General features: G+C 36.9%; 1 protein-coding gene across 1 annotated transcript in view; it reads left to right on the top strand.

Annotated features, from left to right (window-relative positions):
* Positions 1–19,943, top strand: part of LOC137024889 (gastrula zinc finger protein XlCGF57.1-like) — a 33,482-nt gene that overhangs the window by 4,840 nt on the left and 8,699 nt on the right. Inside the window, exon 3 of the mRNA XM_067392834.1 lies at positions 4,462–5,626. Within this exon, the coding sequence (XP_067248935.1) occupies positions 4,462–5,626 (1,165 nt within the window). The remainder of the gene's footprint in view (positions 1–4,461; positions 5,627–19,943) is intronic.

The following is a 19,943-nucleotide window of genomic DNA, read 5'->3' as shown; positions in this document are numbered from 1 at the left end:
GTAGAAAAATTTTTAGACCTGACAAAATGAAATTTAAGACCTCGGATTAAAATCTGTCTGTTTTTAAGACTTTTTAAGGACTTAAATTTAGACTTTTTAAGGCTTTTTAAGACCCTGCGGGAACCCTGATATATATGTGTGTGTGTGTATGTAATATATATATATATATATATATATATATATATATATATATATATATATATATATATATATATATATATATTATATATATATTATATATATATATATTATATATATATATATATATATATATTATATATATATATATTATATATATATATATATATATAATATATATATATATATATATATATTATATATATATATATATATATATATTATATATATATATATATATATATATATATATATATATATATATAATATATATATATATATATATATATATATATATATATATATATATATATATATATATATATAGTGCATGCAGAATTATTAGGCGCATTGATGTCCTGATCATAATTTTTTCCAGGCATCCATTTTTTTTCTCCTGTCATCCATTATCGATCTAATCCTTTTCATTTATCAAATAAGAATATAAGGGTTATGTAATCATTATCAAATTACTTTTTGATGATACTTGCTCAGGTGGTTGCTGGGTTCCTATCTCTATAAGCTTGCAACGTCATATCTCACATAGCATGCATTTCTATTGTTAAAGGTCCCGTTTCTCGTGTCTTTTTGAAGCTTTGATTGTGTTTATAGTGTGCAATATAACGTGTTCATGTTTTGCGTGTAAAAAAAACATAATTTCACATAATTTACTTATCTGTATACCGCTGTTTCCACTGTCATAAAAACGGACTGATGACTTCCTTGTTCTATGAAGTCCCTCCTTCAGAAACACGTAACGAGTTCTGATTGAGCCAGCGGTTCCTGTGTTGTGATTCGACAGCAATTTAGCGCATCTTGCCCGGAAAGGTCACGCCTCTTACCATAACGTGTGCTGCACATAGTTTTACATGTGGATTATTGTGGTGTTGTGCCGAATGAACACAAAAGACAATAATTCCCGAGAGACTGAACTCTTTAATCTCCACAAGCAGCGACAGAAAATGTACAACGTTAGCACTCACTCAGAAGGAAGGCCAAACAAAGGTGATTGGACTGCGGGATGAAAATAACACCGTTTCGATGACATGGCGACAAACACGCTCTACAAACGCAACTCTTGCTCTTCTCCGTGGGAGCGCAACAAGACCACGCCCCTTTTTGTGTATTCCTGTGGGCGGAGGTTAGTCAAAAAACTGTTTTAGTGACGTCATTAAAGAAGGACGTAGAGGGATGTAGTCCAAACTGGCCGTTCGATGTTGGCGACTTCTGTTAAATAAAATATCCAGGGTTCGTACACATTTTTACCAATAAAATTCCATGACTTTTCCATGACATTAAAATTTCATGACCTAATGTTTCATGAAATGTCTATGTATACATGTTAAATAAGAAGAAAATCCATGTTACACCCAACATATTTTTACAAAAATAAATGACAAGCTTTGTAGTGTACAGTAGAACATGAAATATTTATTTAAATAACGCTTGCACACAGAACGCGTCTTTGCGTCTAAAAACGTGAGACGCGGCGCTCAGGAGTGGTTTTTAAAAAAGCCAGGATAGAACGCGAGAGTCTCGAGACGCGCCTTTGAACGCTTGCCCCGCCTCCGAGTTCTTCTGATTGGTCCACTGTTTTGGAACTGACATTGATGAGCGGCGCTGTGTGTAAAAGTTGAAATTCTTTTAACTTGACAAGGCGTCTTAAAAACGCGGAGCTCATGTAAGAGGCGCAACAATGTTAAACTAAAAAATAAATAAAAGTGTCCAGCAGCACTGTCCTGCACAGTACCTCTGCAGTTAGGGTTTCGTTTCTGGATACAGCACTCAAAATGGTCCCTTGTTTTACAGTGGATGAGAGGGAAGCACCGCAGCTGGGAGCGGGTGTCACGTCAGTCGCACGGATGAAAAAGCCAGCGATTGGGTTGGAAGCAGTCGAGCACACAGCTGCATACTTTTCATCATGAAGCCATACATTTTTAAATCTGCATTTCCCTGGCATTGCTACAGAATTCTAACATTAGCTGAAACTGCGTTACCCCAGGCAGAGAACGTCACATGACGGATACTGCGAACGTTAACTATTGTAATTTAACTAATATTATCAACTATATTCGAATATATGGAGATTGTGAAATAAATTTCCATGACTTTTCCAAAACTTTGTGGGTTAATTAATTTTTCCAAAACTTTTCCAGGCCTGGAAATTGCCATTTTAAAATTCCATGACTTTTCCAGGTTTTTCATGACCGTTCGAACCCTGAATATCTCATCATGATCTTGATCTTAATCTGTAAGGCGAGATGGGCGCCGCCCTGTTTGTTCACATCCATTTGTGACCGGTGAACTGGGAGAAGAGCAGAGTGAGCTTTATAGTTACTTACACTATGTTGGCAAATTATATTTGAATGGACTGTTATTGCTGCTTCCATAGACATCAGTATTTCATTGGCTGTTGTGTTGCGACACGACACCACAGGATATTGAGTCGGCCGACAGCTCCAAATGTTTAGCATGCTAGATATTTGTCTGGCGTCTGCATGGTGTCGACGACACATCAGTGAGCCTCTTTGATGCGTCGTTTAGTAGTTCACACATAAAAATTGGCGAGCACCGATCACCCGCTGATTTTCCCCCGACCTGTTAGTGAGCTCGTTAACTTGCAAATCGAGCTTAAAATCCTGTAGTGTAAATTTGGCATTACATGTCCAGCAGCAGCAGCATGTCTTACATGCTCACAGCAATGTCTTTGAATGTACAGTAGCAAGTCTCTGTATCCAAGACCAAATGCATTAACATTGCCATACCAACTTCTATTGCCATATCAATCTCCCGAGAGTTATCATGACATATATGTGTGTGTATATGTATATGTATGTGTATGTTAGATTAAGTTTGTGTATTCATTTGAGCTCTTTGTGAATCTACATAAATGATTAGGCCTATTTCTTTGATTCACATGCATTGATATAGTCAGTTAATTTTTTTAGCTGTCTTCTCAAACATTTTTCATAACAATCTCTAAATCTTTAATGTCAATACTCAAACAACACATGTTGACCAATGTGCTTTACAACAGCTTGGCATAAAAACAAATGAATACAACATTAATAATAAGTGCTGCTGGATGCAGATTTCACTCCCCTTGTGACATAAGAAGGGGATCTTATTATAATATTACCGCCTCCTGAATCTGTATGTTTCCACCCACGGCACCGCCATTGTTTTTGCAAGTGACAAGTAACGCTGGTCCTGGAGTGCAGCAGCAGCTGTTCTGCACAGATTAGCTACAACCCTGATCAAACACAGAATTACTACAGCTACGTGAAGGAAGGTGAGTTGTGTCAGAGAAAAACTCTGCAGGACAGCAGCATTTCAAGAACGAATGTCCCTGCGCTCGTGATAGGTCTCAGCTATGTAATATATATATATATATATATATATATATATATATATATATATATATATATATATATTTATTTTGTGATGTTTGCAAATTGTCTTTCTGATTGTGTTTAGTGAGCACGTTGCAAATGTGCTGTTAAACGTGGCTAAAGTTACCATTGTTTCTTACTGTATTCATGGAGATCAGAGCCATGTCGTTATTTTCATTTTAACCCAAAAACGCATATGTAGTCTGTATAATTCATAAACGTGTCTTCATTCTCATTGAGTCTCTCCAACAGTGTGTAGCTTTAGCCACGTTAGCCATGCAGCACACTCTCAAAATCATTCAGAATCGAATTTTAGCACACATTTCTGTCTCTTCAAATAAAAATATGTAAAGTCACCCCACATTGACTCTTCTACCTGCTGTTTTTTACATGGCTAATCTACACTGTGAAATGTGATTCCAATTAGAGCACTGGTAATCTGAAAAAGGGTGATTCAATCCAATTTTGCTTTGAAAAATCAGCACAAAAGTAAAATGGATTACCTGATCCTGGATAGCAAAACATGGGATTTCCAAATCCAGATAATTCTGATCCAGATTAAACTTTTTGAAAAAAATGGGCCCTGGAGACTCTGATGCATCTTCAGCAGGATTCTTTATTGAGAAGATGTTGTGTGGCACTGCAGTCATCCATGTCTGCTATTCTCTGATTGGAGGATTTTTTTTCTTCTTCATTTAGTGGTAACAAGATGGGGGCTCCTCAGGTATTTTGAAGGACATTATAGACAGGACATCAATTTTCCACCCCATTAGCATCTGGGCACTATTCATTCTGTCCCCTTTTCCCCACCGGTGCAATAGGATCAAGTTGTATGTTGGTTTTTGATACTATACGTGTCTAAATATTTGTTGTTTGTTTCTTTATGCCATTAAACTGGTGTTAATTTGCATTTGTCTCTTTTTTTACTTAGACCTGATGACACTGAAAGAGGAGAATGAAGTAATGAATGAAATGGATGAAAATCATCCTGATTTCACAACTGAAGAAAAAACTTTTAGTTGCTTGCAGACTGAAAAGGCTTCCTCACGAAAAAGGGCTAAAAAGACAGGAACTAGAAGGAATTTCACCTGCCAACAGTGTGGAAAGAGTTTTGCTGAAAAGATACACCTTGAAAGACACATGAGAGTTCACACTGGAGAGAAGCCCTACACCTGCCAACAGTGTGGAAACCGATTCACTTTAAAAGGAAGCCTTAACAGGCACATGAGAATTCACACTGGAGAAAGACCTTACACATGCCCTCAGTGTGGAAGAAGTTTCAGTTGTAAAGGACACCTTAAAGCCCACATGAGAGTTCACACTGGAGAGAAACCTTTCGTCTGCCAACAGTGTGGAAACAGATTCACTCTAAACGGAAGCCTTAAAAAGCACATGAGAATTCACACTGGAGAGAAGCCTTTTACATGCCATCTGTGTGGAAATACTTTTGCTCAAAAAGTAAGCCTTAAAAGGCACATGATAATTCATACTGGAGAGAAGCCTTTTACATGCCATCTGTGTGGAAAAAGTTTTTCTCAAAAACTAAGCCTTAACAGACACATGAGAATTCACGATGGAGAGAAGCCTTTTGCCTGCCAACAGTGTGGAAGAAGTTTCAACTTAAAAGGAAACCTTAATGTCCACATGAGAATTCACACTAAGAAGAGCCTTTTCACCTGCCAACAATGTGGAATAAGTTTCACTCAAAAAGAAAGTTTTAACAGACACATTAGAATTCACACAAAAGAGAAGCCTTACACCTGCCAACAGTGTGGAAGGAGTTTTGATCAACATAAAAACTTTAAAGTCCACATAAGATTTCACACTGGAGAGAAACCCTACATGTGCACTCAGTGTGGAAAGAGTTTCAATCAAAAACGAAACTTTAAAGACCACATGAAAATTCACTCTGGTGATCAACCCTACACATGTCCTCAGTGTGGAAGAAATTTCAATCAGAAAGGACACTTTGAAGACCACATAAGAATTCACACCGGAGAGAAGCCTTTTAGTTGCCAACAATGTGGGAAAAGTTTCAACCGAAAAGAAATCCTTAAGAGACACATGAGAGTTCACACTGGAGAGAAGCCATTTACATGTGGCCACTGTGGGAAAAGTTTTGGGTATAAAATAGCCCTTAAGTACCACATGAGCATTCACGTATGAAATAACTATTTTTGTATGTCATCAGTGTGGAATTGATTTCACAGACAGGAAACACCTCACCTAAAGAAATAGATTCAATGTATTGAGTACACAAACAAAGAATTAACTAATTACAGAAACTACATCAACAGAAATATAAATCTGTATCAAATAAAATACATATAACTGTAGTCCTGTGCAAAATATTACACAAACAATATAACAGACACAGTTTTTGATTCAAAAGAAACAGATTTGGAGATATGGCAATAGCTGCTTTTCAACTTTAATAACAGGACTTTCAGCGGTTGGGGCTATTGGCCTTGGACCTGTAGGACATTGCCCAAAATCACCATTTCCACTGTCGTGCCAGAAGCTCCGCAGTGCTTTACTAAAACCCTCCCCTTAACACTTCTCTCTGAAACGATGTCACAGAACCCCATCATTTCACCAACAAAGGGAAGTTTTATCAGACTGCAAAATAAACAAGTTTGCCTTTTTGTTTTTTACTTAAAGATTTTAAACCATACATCAATGTGTAACTATAAAAAGTGATACATAAATAATAGTCCAGTCCTAATAAAGGCAGGAACACACCAAGCTGACGGTCGGCCATTGGGCAGATTTTGTTCGTTGGCCGACTAAGTTTTCTCAGTGTTCCACACCGTCCGCTGAAGTTAATCCTTGTTTGCTTTTTTTCGTCTGATTCGACATGTTGAATCAGCGTCTGAGCTTGTTGGTCCGTAGGTCCATCTGATCATTCTGATTGGCTGTTCAGCTACTGCCACCTGCTGGTACGGAAAGACATTTCATCTTGTGCAGGTGCAGAACGAACGTGCTGCTTGACTGTCGAGCGTCGGTTTAGTTTGTCAGGGCAACTTTGGACACAGACGCTGCCGACGTGAGCCAACCCCGCAGTCTGCTTTCGTCGCCACTAGTTCATCAGCATTGGCTTGGTGTGTTCCTTTCTTAAGACCCAATAATTTTAGGGAAAAGTCCACTTAATGGAGGGCAGGGGTACAGCTAGTATCACGGTTCATGGGTCTGTGTGTTGCTGTCTCTGTGCTACTAGGGCCTACTATTCATCTGAATAACAACATCTGACCATTTGCCTTGCATTATTTTCCTTTGCATTATAAATAAAATTTCTTGTTCCACTCACAATTGGATCTTGAGTTTCATTATTGAGAGATAGATTGCAAAGCAACTGTGGATCATCTTCACAGGGGAACTTGAACATGCAGATATTTGTCCTTGTCTGGGGTCATAATTTACTGGATGTGAGATGATGATAACGCTAGTGCAATACATGAGGCATAGCCTGTTGTGTCGTATGTGTGCTAAGAATGATTGGCTTGATAAACATGGTTTTATAATAAAACAAGGCTCCATTAGTCTCTTTAGACTTTATGCAGAGCACATTTTCTTACTCACTTTCTCTCTCTCTCTCTCTCTCTCTCTATATATATATATATTATATATATAATATATATATATATATATATACACACACACATGATGAAATATATTTAAGATCTTTATATGTTCAAGATTTCATCTTAAAGGTATAGTTCACGCAAAAGTGAAAATTTGATGTTTATCTGCTTTCACTAGATAAGTCTGGTATCGTTTAAAGTCATTTGAAGCTGCACTGAAACTGTAATTTTGACCTTCAACCGTTTGGAAACCATTGAAGTCCACTATAAGGAGAATAATCCTGGAATGTTTTCATCAAAAACCTTAATTTCTTTTTGACTGAAAAAAGAAAGACATGGACATCTTGGATGACATGGGGGAGAGTAAATTATCTGGAAATTTTCATTCAGAAGTGAACTAATCCTTTAAGCATATTTGGCGTGCTGTCCAGGGGGAGGGCTCTGAGCTCAGAATTTTGGCCTGAACCCAGAGTATTCCTCCCGATGCGGTAAGAATGGATAGGGGTGGAGAAGGGATACTGATAAAAACCTGAAAACAAAGCGGCAGACTTGAGCATCTCTAATGCCATCAAAAGTAAGTAGCTTAACCATTTCATGTTTGTTTAAAAAACTGCATTAAGGATGTTCACCAAGTCCGCTGCTCAGTTATTTTGAATTTCTTTTAACTCCTTAAAGGGTGAGTTCACCCAAAAATATACATTTTCAATGGATGGACAGAAAGCTCTCGGACTAAATCTAAAATATCTTAAACTGTGTTCTGAAGATAAAAGGAGGTCTTACAGGTTTGGAAAGGCATGAGGGTGAGTCATTAATGACATAATTTTCATTTTTGGGTGAACTAACCCTTTAAGCAAAGAAAGAAAAACTCCGCCTGAGTATATCGGGAATATGTGAACCTCAAGATTTGCTTTATTTCTGCAATTCTTTCCACAGCGATTGCACATGAAAGGCTTTTCTCTGGTATGAGTTATTACATGATTCCTAAGGTGATTCCTGTCAGTGAAACTCATTCTACACTGATGACATTATACAGTTATTTTGTACATGAATCCTCATGGTAATCGAGTGTTTCTTTATGTTTGAAAGTCTTTCCACAGCGGCAACACTTACATAGCTTCTCTCCAGTGTGAATTCTTGTGTGTCGGGTAAGGACTCCTTTTTGGTTGAAACTTTTCCCACATTGTTTGCAGGTGAAAGGCTTCTCTCCAGTGTGAATTCTTATGTGGTCTTCAAAGTGTCCTACTCGAGTGAAACTCTTTCCACACTGAAAGCACATGTAAGGCTTCTCTCCAGTGTGAGTTCTCATGTGTCTATTAAGGTTTCCTTTTTGAGTGAATCTGTTTCCATATTGTTGGCAGGTGAAAGGCTTCTATCCAGTGCAAACTCTCTTGTGGACAATAAGGTTCCCATCTTGAATGATAGTCCCACACTGAGGGTATGTATAAAGCTTCTCTCTAGTGTGCGCTCTTGTGTGCCTGTCTAGGTTTCTTTTATGGTTGAAACCTATCCCACATTGTTTGCAGGTGAAAGCCTTCACTCCACTGTGAATTCTTACGTGGTCTTCAAAGTGACATAATTGATTTAGACTCTTTCCACACTGAGGCAGGGGCGTAAATCGTGGGGGGGACGGGGGGGACATGACCCCCCCTATCTGAGTGCTGTCCCCCCCAAAAAATATAATTAAATACCACTCTAAGTATTGTAAATAAATTATATATATTTAAAATAATTGTGTAAGAAGTAAAGCAATTCAAACGCAAACAGGCGTTTTAAGTTTAGAAACATTTTGAGTCACCCCTCCCTTGCCTCACAGTGGTTTGGTCCACCGCGCACGTCACACTCGTGCGTGTAGAAATCCGGCGGCGCCGGCGGGAGAGAAGACAGACGTTAGTTGAGAGGAGCTCTAGTAAGTCGGCTGTTAAGGCTATTTTATTCAAAAACATCGGATGAAGTGGTTATTTTTGCTTTAATGCTGACGACGCTGAGTAATTAGTCATAACAAAAAAAGCATGATAACATTTTTTTTTTTCCCGTGAGTCCGCTATTTTAGCAATTATAATGTTACCTAGCGTGTTTGGTAGCTTGTTTACAATAGCTTGTTGGATACTATGTCACCCACACCAACAACAATTAACAGTGAACTGTAATAAGGCTAGAAGATTTACTGTTGTGTGTTGGGTTTTGCTCAAAGTATATTCATCGTATTTTGGTGACTTGGTTGTAAAAAACTTCAAAAATATTCCAATAAATAAATGATTTTGAATATTTTGGTCAATTTAGTAAGTTTTTTTTTATTGAACCAAAGAGAAACATTGAGCATAATGGCAGTCTACATGCTACACTAATAATAGTAGTAAGGTTTTCTTCTGTGTAACATTACGTTACATATATCCAGTGGTTAAATTTCAGGCTTTCGAGGAGTGCACATGAGTATGCAAAGCCTACAAAATCTTATCAATTGACAAACCAAAAATAAGTCGACAGAGCCCTCTGCTATGAACACTAAAATGCAGATCAAAATCATTCTAGATGTTGGCAGTGTGCAAAGCTACATCTGATAACAAAATCTTTCTGTAGGCCTAAAGGAGAGCATATCAATACAAAATACAGGGTATTGTCCTTTGGACAAGTAAATTGGTCACTTGTCCGACCAAAAAAGTTGTCTGGAAAAAATTGGATTTTTTTTGGTGTAAATATAATTTATTCTGAAGCTATATACTCAACAGTGTTCCGTCAGCTTTTGCATATTTATATCTGCATATTTGTGATATTTACCCCAAGGGCATTTTTTCCCCTAATATTATTTCATTTTTTTTTTTACATTTGATCAATAAATTCAATAAGAAAAATAAAGCAGGACTGTTATGAATCAAATTAAATAATTTACACTGAAAAATTACAACTGCATTAAATAATGTTATGATATTCTTTAAATATTTTTGAATATACAAATAAGAAATGTTGGGAAAATTTAAACATGAAACTGAACTGGTAGTAGGTTGCGGCAAGTGACTGTCCTAGTCATTCATTCAAACGATTTGTTCAAATGGCTGATTCATTCAAGAATGAGGCAGGTGTTTTGGAATAGGCTATTACTGAATCTTTGACTCAACCGATTCGTTCAAAACGCTGAATCATTCATTAATAAAATATTTATTAATATTTATATTATCCATTATCAATCGCCACTTACACTAAATGTAATAGAATCATGCTTGCATTTTGGTGATTCCCTAACTTTTTGTTATTGATGTTTTAATCAGGACAAGTAAAGCTCTCTTTCTCTTGCCCCTTCAAAAAATTAATCGTTAGTGTCGAGCCCTGATAAGCCTATGTCCCGGGGCTCAGCCCCAGACGGCCCCGGCTCAATTTAACCCCTGCATATATCCTTTATAAGTAAAATTGTGGCTGTATTATTTGTGTCCCCTTCAAAAATTGCTCTTGAGAAATTTTATGTTTATTGTCCCCCCCTACTGTCCGATGAAATTTACGCCCCTGCACTGAGGGCATGTGTAGCATTTCTCTCCCGTATGAATTCTCATGTGGACTTGAAGTTTTCCATATTGTTCAAATGTCTTTCCACACTGAGAGCATGTAAAAGGCTTGTGAATTCCCATGTGGGTATTAAAGTTTCCTTTCTGATTGAAACTCTTTCCACACTGAAGGCACATGTAGGGTTTCTCTCCAGTATGAATTCTCATGTGGATATTAATGTTTCTTTTATTACTAAAACTTTTTCCACACTGTTTGCAGATAAAGTTGCCCCTAGTCCTTGCCTTTTGAGCTCTTTTTTGTGAGGAAGTCTTTTCAGCCTGTGAGCAACTAAAAGTTTTTTCTCCAGTTATGAAATCATGATGATTCATATATTGATCTTTCTCTTCCATTTCATTAACTTCAGTCTCCTCTTTCAGTGCCATCAGGTCTAAAAAAGACAGAGTTACAAGTTAAACCAACTTAATGGCACAAAGCAACAAACACTGAAACATTTATACATGTAAAAACCAACATACAAATACATCCTTTATCCACTAAGCTACTATAAGAGGTGTTAATCTGAGAAGCCTTCTCAATATTGCTAACTCTTCACTTGCTTTAGGGCATGTCTCAAAAATGTCAAGCTGGCAGTTAAACTATTAAAAAAAAAAAAATTCTGAATAATTATAGACTTCTAGAGAAGGGGTAGTCAACCCTGTTCCTGGAGGTGCTTCCTTCCTGCATCCTTCAGTTTCAACCCTGCTTCTACACACTTACTGTTACACCTTGATTGGCTGTTTCATGTTTGTTTGACTGTATTAGAGCTAGACTCTGCAGGATGGAATCCCATGAGGAGCAGGGTTGGAGATCCTTGTCTGAGGGTCTTTCCAATGACCCAAAAGTCTTGTATTTTGTTCAGATGCAACTTAAGCCATGCTGCCATGTTCTTTTTAGAGAGAAGCTTTCTCCTGACAAACCTTCCAAACCTGTCATTCTTGTTCAGTCTTTTTATAATTATACTGTCATGAACTTTAATATAAACTTGTTAACTGAGGCCTGTAGAGTTTGAGGTGTAGTCCTTGTTTTTTTGCAGTTTTTTTGACCTTGGGGTGAATTTGCTGGGGCATCCAATCCTGGGAACATTGGCAATGTCTTGATTGTTTTCCATTTATGAATAGTCTTCCTCAAATTCAAATTGCTCAGAAATGGCCTAATAACCCTTCCCAGACTGATGGGCAGGGCATTGTGTTACAACACACCGAAATTGAAGTAAGTGGGCTTACCAGTATCCGAAAAGGGATCTGACCCAATCAAGTTCATTAAGTTGTTTCATGTATGTATACCCTCCTTGACCATTTGTGCATCACCTTTACAGCAGGACAGAAACTGAATCTTCACACTAATGCAATTTGATCTTTTTTTATCACTTGATTAAGTGGATCATCAGACAATTCTAAAAAGGTGCAAGGGAGGCTTACACTGTTGAGCACAGAGAAGATCCTATCCTTCCTTCCCGACTTGAACAATGACACAATGAGGAATCTGATTTAATTAAACCAAATTCAGAAGATGATTGCCCTTGGTGTCACGCCAATTCTCATTTATCCAGCTGAGATCAAGTTGACACACTGTGGTCCATCTTCTCTCTAAATTTCTCCTCTCCAGTCACCCTACACCTGCCCTTTAGACCCCATCCCCTTTACACCTTCTACAAGCAGTCTCTCCTACACTTCTGCCATCTCTCACACACATCAACACATCATTCCGCACAGGCATATTCCCCACTGCATTTAAGTATACTCAGATAACCCTACAGTGTAAAAAACTACACTAGACACTTCTTGTAGAGAAAATTATAGACCTCCTCCAGGTCTATAATTATAGATCTCCTCCATTTCATAGCAAAACACTTGAATGAGTTGTTTAAATAAGGTGTTATCTTTCCTTTCACAGAACAGCCAGCTGGACAAAAAACAATCAAGATTTAAGAGTGGCCACTCAACCGAAACTGCCTTGCTGTCAGTCACAAACTCTACAACACATTCGGCCGGATTGCGTTCATGGTGTAGACACTCTTGTGGTCGAAAGTGTTCGAACAGCCGATAAAGACTGCCTACTTGTATATCACAGTTATGCAGATGACACCCAGATTTACCTAGCCCTATCACCTAACGACTACAGCCCCATTGACTCCCTGTGCCAATGTATTGATGAAATTAAAAACTGGATGTGCCTAAACTTCCTTCAGTTAAACAAAGACAAAACAGAAGTCATTGCATTTGGAAACAAAGATGAAGTTCTCAAAGTGAACACATACCTTCACTCTAGGGGTCAAACAATTAAAAATCAAGTCAGGAACCTTGATGTGATTTTGGAGTCAGACCTGAGTTTCAGTAGCCATGTAAAGACAATAACTAAATCAGCATATTATCATCTCTATTATCATATTTCAAGTATTATAAGCTTTGTCTCCAGTCAAGACTTAGAGAAACTTGTTCATGCTTTCATCACCAGCTGGGTGGATTATTGTAATGGGCTCCTCACTGGTCTTCCCAAAAAGACCATAAGACAGCTGCAGCTCGTACAAAACGCTGCTGCCAGGATTCTGAGCAGAACCAGAAAACATGAACACATCACACCAGTCCTCAGGTCCTTGCACTGGCTTCCAGTTGCATTTAGAATTGATTTTAAAGTACTGTTACTTGTTTATAAATCACTCAGTGGCCTAGGACCTCAATACATTGCAGATATGCTCATAGAATATAAACCTAACAGATCACTCAGATCATCAGGATAAAGTCACTTAGAAATACCAAGGGTTCACTCAAAGCAAGGAGAGTCTGCTTTTAGCTGTTATGCCAGCCGCAACTGGCATATCTCCTTAAGAGATCAGGTGTGCTCCAACAGTAGCCACATTCAAATTCAGACTCAAATCATATCTTTTTATCTATGCATTTGCTTATTGAGCACTGTGCTATGTCCGAACTGTTTGCATTTTATTTTATACGTATTATCTTTTTATTCTTTTAATTCCTTTTCCTGTTTTTATTTCATTTTTAATGAATTTTATATCTTTTATGTATCATCTTGTTATTTCTGACTTTTAATGCATTTTAAATATTGCTGTCTGGTTAAAAGAGCTGGGAGAATTAGGAAGAAAGCATTTGTGATTAGGTTAAAATTTGGTAAATTTGGATAAGGGGACAACCATAGGGGAAACTTGAGCTGTGGTGCATGGTTAAGATATCTCTGCATTACAGTCAGGACACTTTCCAAAGAGGGAAATTTCCAAAGGGGAAATTTGAATTGCGTTGCATAGATAAGATATCTCCGGAAGGGGGATTAGGGCTGTGTGGTGCAGTTTGAGGTGTCTTGGCAAAAGGGGAGATTGAAACTTTATCAGTTTGAAGTGCTTTAACAGGTAGAGCTAGACAGCGGTCCTTGACATGTGAGGAAGATCCATTTAGATCCGTTCCTATGGATAGATCCATGTGGATCCACTCTGATGGACAACAACAACAACAAAAACTCCCTGAAACTTCCTAGCTCTTCCATCCAGATAGTAAAATTCTCTGTTTTTACTGTTATTTCTATTCCTCATGTTCTATTTTTATTATTCTTCTTTATGTAAAGCACTTTGAATTACCATTGTGTATGAAATGTGCTATACAAATAAAATTTGCCTTGCCTTACCTTACTCTCCACCTACAAACACAATAAACTTTATGGGAGGTGTGCTAGCCATATAGGATTTAAAATTTGCCAGATGAAGCCACAAGTTTGGTTTGAAGATGAAAAATGTACCAAGCACAATGTACTCTAAACAATTCTGTTTTCTAACATGCACTTACTGCATTTAGCACAGTCTCGCAGTTGTCAGTGCAACCTGACTAACGATGCTTTCGAGAAAAGCACCACTGATCGACCAAAACACATCTTAATACAAGGTGTAAACAGGGCCAAAGGGATCCGCGACCACATTACTATTTAAGTGAACCAAAAAGGATCTCAGTTATCTTTCAGGGTTCAGCTCTTGGTCCGCTTCAAGGGGTCTCAGTTCAAAGTAGACACAGTGTGAAAACACTGCCCATGTTTATAACATAAGAGCACATCTAACTAAGAGTTGCACATTCTGACTACCAAGGTAGAGTTCAATTGTGCATTTGCATCCTTTTCTGGAGATTTTAATGTTAATATATTAAATTGTAATATTTCCCCAGTTTCACAGACAAGGCTTAAGCTAGTCCTAGATTAAAATGCATGTTTAAGCTGTTTTACCAGAAAACAACTTGCACTAACAGATCTTAAAATATGTTGGTGCCATTGTTTTGTCTCAAGATAAAAGATTATAATTTGTCTCAAGATAAAGATTATAAAAGCTACTTAAATGGCCTAACTGAACTAAGGCCTAATCTTTCCCTGCCAGTGATTTTTTTTTATTTTTTATTTGCCAGCGCAAGCATTGGATCATTTTAACAATTGAACAAATTTAATAAAGAACTTTGAGAATGAAACCAACCTGTTTGTTCCTCAGTTTCTTCTTGTTTCACAGTGAATGTTTCTTCAACCTTCATGTCTTCACTCTCCTCTTTAATAAACGCCATCTTTATAATATTGTCACATGGATCTCAGTCACTTGAACAGGAGTTTTTCTGTGTTTATCCTGTTTAATAAGAAAATTATTAACAGAAAGAAAAATAAATTCAAACTAAATCTCTGGGTGTGTCTCAATCGGTTCAGTAGTCAGTGCACTGGTGAGGGAGTCAGTCAGAGTGAGTTATATATGTATATAAACACTTAATAAAAGTTAACAGAATGCAAATTATACAAACATTTTTGTATATGTAGCGTATGTACACGTATCAGGATAATCAATAAACTTTGGAATGTTCAGAACGCTTTTAGCATGCTGGACTGGGTTGTAAAACCCCCCCAGAGACTGACCAGATCCACATTCCAACACCCCACACACACAGGGACACACAAAAACACACACACAGACAGACACAGAAACACACAATCATACATTTTGAACTGTATTTGTAAACTACCACTATGCTGAAATATATATTTCATATATTTTTAGGGCCTATGCATGTTTCCTAGTGTTTAAATGAGTGTATTTGTGCTAGTGTGCATTTTAACGATATAATTTTGTCTGTAAACCATAACTTCTCTCCTATGCCTTTCTGACCTATCGAGTTTGGTCTCTCCGTAAAGCTCCGGACACGAGCTATTCACTGAGATATGTCACACCGCTGATAAATGCATTTTTCTATGTGTTTAATGATACTGTGAAGAACGCACTCCATTTGGAGATCTGATCTGAGAGTCATAAATCATGCAGATTAAGTCGTGAGGCCAAACAAAGGAAAAGCTTTCCCGCCAACTTTGCACCCATGTTATTGGCTACCCCACCTCAAGGAGGTGTGTCGGCTTATCTGTCATAAAAGCAAAGACGCACAATTTCTGTGTTCTCTCCCGATTGTCTCACGAGCATCTCGTGCACGTTTTTCCCGGACCCCTCCGGTGACCACGCGCTGTCATCGCGCTCAGCTTCGGGATCGCCATCTTCCAGCGAAACTCACTCTCGTCCTCAGTTCAAACCTTCCCGCTGAACGGAGGAAGCCAACGAACTGCACCAGCGCTAACCTGAAATTCGACACACGCAACCAATGCAAGTATACTGCCGTTTCTCAATCTTAGATGATGAAACTGATTTCCGTGCTGGCTTAGGACTGGTTGTGAGTTTGCTACTTGCCTTCTCTCTTTCCTTCTCTACTTCTATTCTTGTACATAGGTGTGTATTTTCTTGTATATATATTTAGATGTATAACCTCTGTATTCGTAGTTTGCATATATTAAAACGTTATTCATGCTCGATTGTTCTGTTTGTTCTTTCAGCGGAAAACCCAAGTCACTTTAACGTTTTTTCGATCGCTTTATGCTTTAGTTATTTTCATGGCCAGAGAATAACTCCGTTTATAATATTCTTTGAGGGACTTAGTTTGCTGGACAAACGAGCAGTTTCTCTAAATAATTATTAAACCAGAACTAATCATATATGTAATTGATTATAATTCGTTGTAATTGATTCACAATATATGTTTAATTCCCCATTGGGTCGATATATGAATCATAATTTATTCATAACCTTATGAATTATTATATTCATATTTCATCCATAAATTGATTAATAACCGCTACATTTCGTTACATATAATAAATTTATTTAATACTACACTTTAATGAAAACAATTGTATTTGGTTTGTGAAAGTTATCATTTCACATGAATTGTGTTTTTCTCTGTTTTTTTTTTTTGGGGGGGGGGGGTCCTTTATTAATTTGGATTCATAAATTAATAGTGTTTGAATTTGAATCTGTCAGCAGAATGTTCCTGTGTGTATCTGCGTAAGCAATCAGTGAAGAGCTATTGATGAATATGTGCGATTTTGAAGCATTAATCATTGAAGCCAATCACAGACATATCCCATGAGGCGTGAACACAATGGCGCAAATTTTTTAAATGTCCTTAAAAAAATAAAATAAAAAAAAATGTACTAACTTGGTAGTGGAGTTGGTACTTTTGACAACTCTAGAAAAATGAGAAATCAAATACATATGGTCTTAACTTTTCCACAAAAAGGTTAAAAAAGACTTACACTTACAATATTTACACTTGTGTATAAAATATTTGGAGAGAACAAAATAAGATTAAGTAAATAACGTATGTCTGACTTTTCTTCTTTCAAAATGTGTATAATCCAGAATAACATTTTCATATTTCAATTAGATTTCAGGAATTATACCACCAAAAACACAAAATGTTTTTCCACAGTTTCTTAGTGCACTCACAATACCATAATGAAATTAAACAAATCTTCGGTTTGGAGACCACAGAGGAGCAATTTACATCAATTTCATCAGAAATAAACCTTGGTTTAAAAAAAAAAAAAAAAAAACATTTAGTGGGATAGCACCGATGTAACATTTTATAAGACACTTCTTTGATTTATTGTACAAAAATAATTTCTGGGGCAGAGCCCACACTCTATCCAAGTTAATATCACATAGGCTACATGTCTGTTCCAACAAAAGATAGCAATAGGACAAGAGACAACCTCATTATGAATACTAATGTTGTTTGATTTGGTGGTAAGGGATCATTTACCAACAAGCAATAGCTCCAAAAACAATAGCATATTCCTTTGCTGTAATTGGGACTTTATAATGTTGACAAAAATTCCTAATTTTAAAGGAGTTGCTTAGTCATTAAATAAATGACTCGCAAAAATAATTTTTATTTTTAACCCAATTATCAAAGTAAATTAATTTATTTTTGTACAGAAAATCTCTGTTGAGCCAAGATATGCAAGCTAACTGTGCAAGGAATAATTATGCTTGTAAATTAAAGGCCATGTTAAGAGACATTGTTTAAGCAAGATAGTTTGTGAAAGTAAGATTTAAGGGTTTTTTTCCATAATCAAAGAAAAGTTAACACATCTATTCTTCATATCCTTAGAAACAACTATAGCCTACCCAAAAAAGTATCCTTACCTTTCACTGGGATGACATCCATGTTTGTCAAACAACAATTTTTGATTGGAAACAGCTCACATTTATGAATATTTAAGTGTAAGCCTGATGCCCAAAAATAAACCAAAACATTAACAGCAACAACATTACCTGAGCAGAGTTGCGTAAAAACAGTGTAGCATCATCTGTGAGTTAACTAAGTATGATCTATCTGTGATATTAATGCCCTGTACAGCGCTTGCCCGATGATAAACAGAGTAATTGACCAGCTAATAAAAATAAGTGCAGTGAAATCGACTTGTCTAATTCCATGTAACAAATTAAATCTGGTAGATGAGCCGTTTTCAATTTGATAGAACAGTTTTCATTTGCATAAAGTGTTTGAACAGCTTTGATAAAAAGTGAGATGTTATTATAATGTTTAGTTCAATGTATGTATCCTTCACTTTGAAATCAGTATGATTAACTTTATACCTTTTACTGTAATGATATGGAAGCAGGAACTGCCAGAATACAAGCTAAAATCTGAAAAGTTGCCATTAGCAGGGCTAGAACCCTGATCTCCTGGACACAGAGCTGGTGCTCTTCCTGAGTGAGCTAGCTCAAGGCAGAGGAATTTCAGACCCAAGTGCAGAGGAATAATCTCAAGGAGACGAGAGGTATGAACTTGAAGTTGCTTTACTTGTAGAAGAACAAAAAGATAAAAAAACAAAGTACAAACAAAACCAGAAGCAAAGCTTCCAATAGCCACAAAAAAAGGAAAACAAAACAAGCACAATGGCTTACAAAAGACTCACGGTTTGCAACAGGATACACAGGAGGGTAGGCTCAAGACTGAACAAAAAACAATGGCTAAAGGCAAACTTAAATAGGGCCCTACACAGGTCAGTATCATCAACAATGATTGCAAAGCACAATTGAGAGTTCTTGGTTGCCCCCTAGCTACTGGGAGGAAGATTGCAGGCAACAGACATCTTGCGCCCCTTTGTGGCTGGGAGAAGTACTGTTGGTCATGGTAGGAGTATGACCCCTACCGGCTGGAGGAAGTATTGCTGGCTAGAGTCTTACATTTACAAAGAAAGATAGGATACAAAATACAACAAATCTCATAAATTACACCTGAAATATTGTTAAAATTGTTAACTTTTTTTTTTAAATAAAATATATTTAGAAGGTAGATATAAACAAAATGTTAATAGGTCTATTTAATCAGTCATTAAATTATTATTGTGTTTCAGTAGTACAAATTTGTGGAGAGGAAAAATATTCCAAAACTTCCTGAAAATACAATTTGAGAATAACTGCACAGCTACTAGAAATGTGTTCCTTAGATATTATACAATTTGCATACACAGAAAATTTGTGGAAAAAAATACATTTTTCTTTCAAGAAGTTTCTAGCTCTAACTTTGCACCAGTTCTCTAGAATGGCCCATAGAGGGAGCGAAACGAGACTCACCTTTTCTGTTACTCACGTGCGAATGCTATTTACTTAAGGAAAATATAATAAACATTTGTGTTAGATAAAGTATTGCTATAATAATAATTAAGCTTTTCTACGTCGCTGATAAAACTATAAAAATGCATGAATGGTGAGTATCATTTAAAATGCTTAAAAACACAAACCTTTCTTCAGCAGAATAGGCCTTTTTCACAAGAATCGGAAATCACGTGACGCAGGGTAAAGTTAGTTCCGCTATGCGTCTACGGCTATTAGATTGATATGCTCTTTTCGCAAATATCGCTTCTTACCTTTTATGTTTTGTCTGTTTTCCAAATCGCTTTTGTATGATCTACAAAGAAATTATTTTCTACTGGTTTG

The sequence above is a fragment of the Chanodichthys erythropterus genome, chromosome 8 (assembly GCF_024489055.1).
Source record: "Chanodichthys erythropterus isolate Z2021 chromosome 8, ASM2448905v1, whole genome shotgun sequence".
Lineage (NCBI taxonomy): Eukaryota > Metazoa > Chordata > Actinopteri > Cypriniformes > Xenocyprididae > Chanodichthys > Chanodichthys erythropterus.
This window is presented reverse-complemented; position numbering and strand designations above follow the sequence as displayed.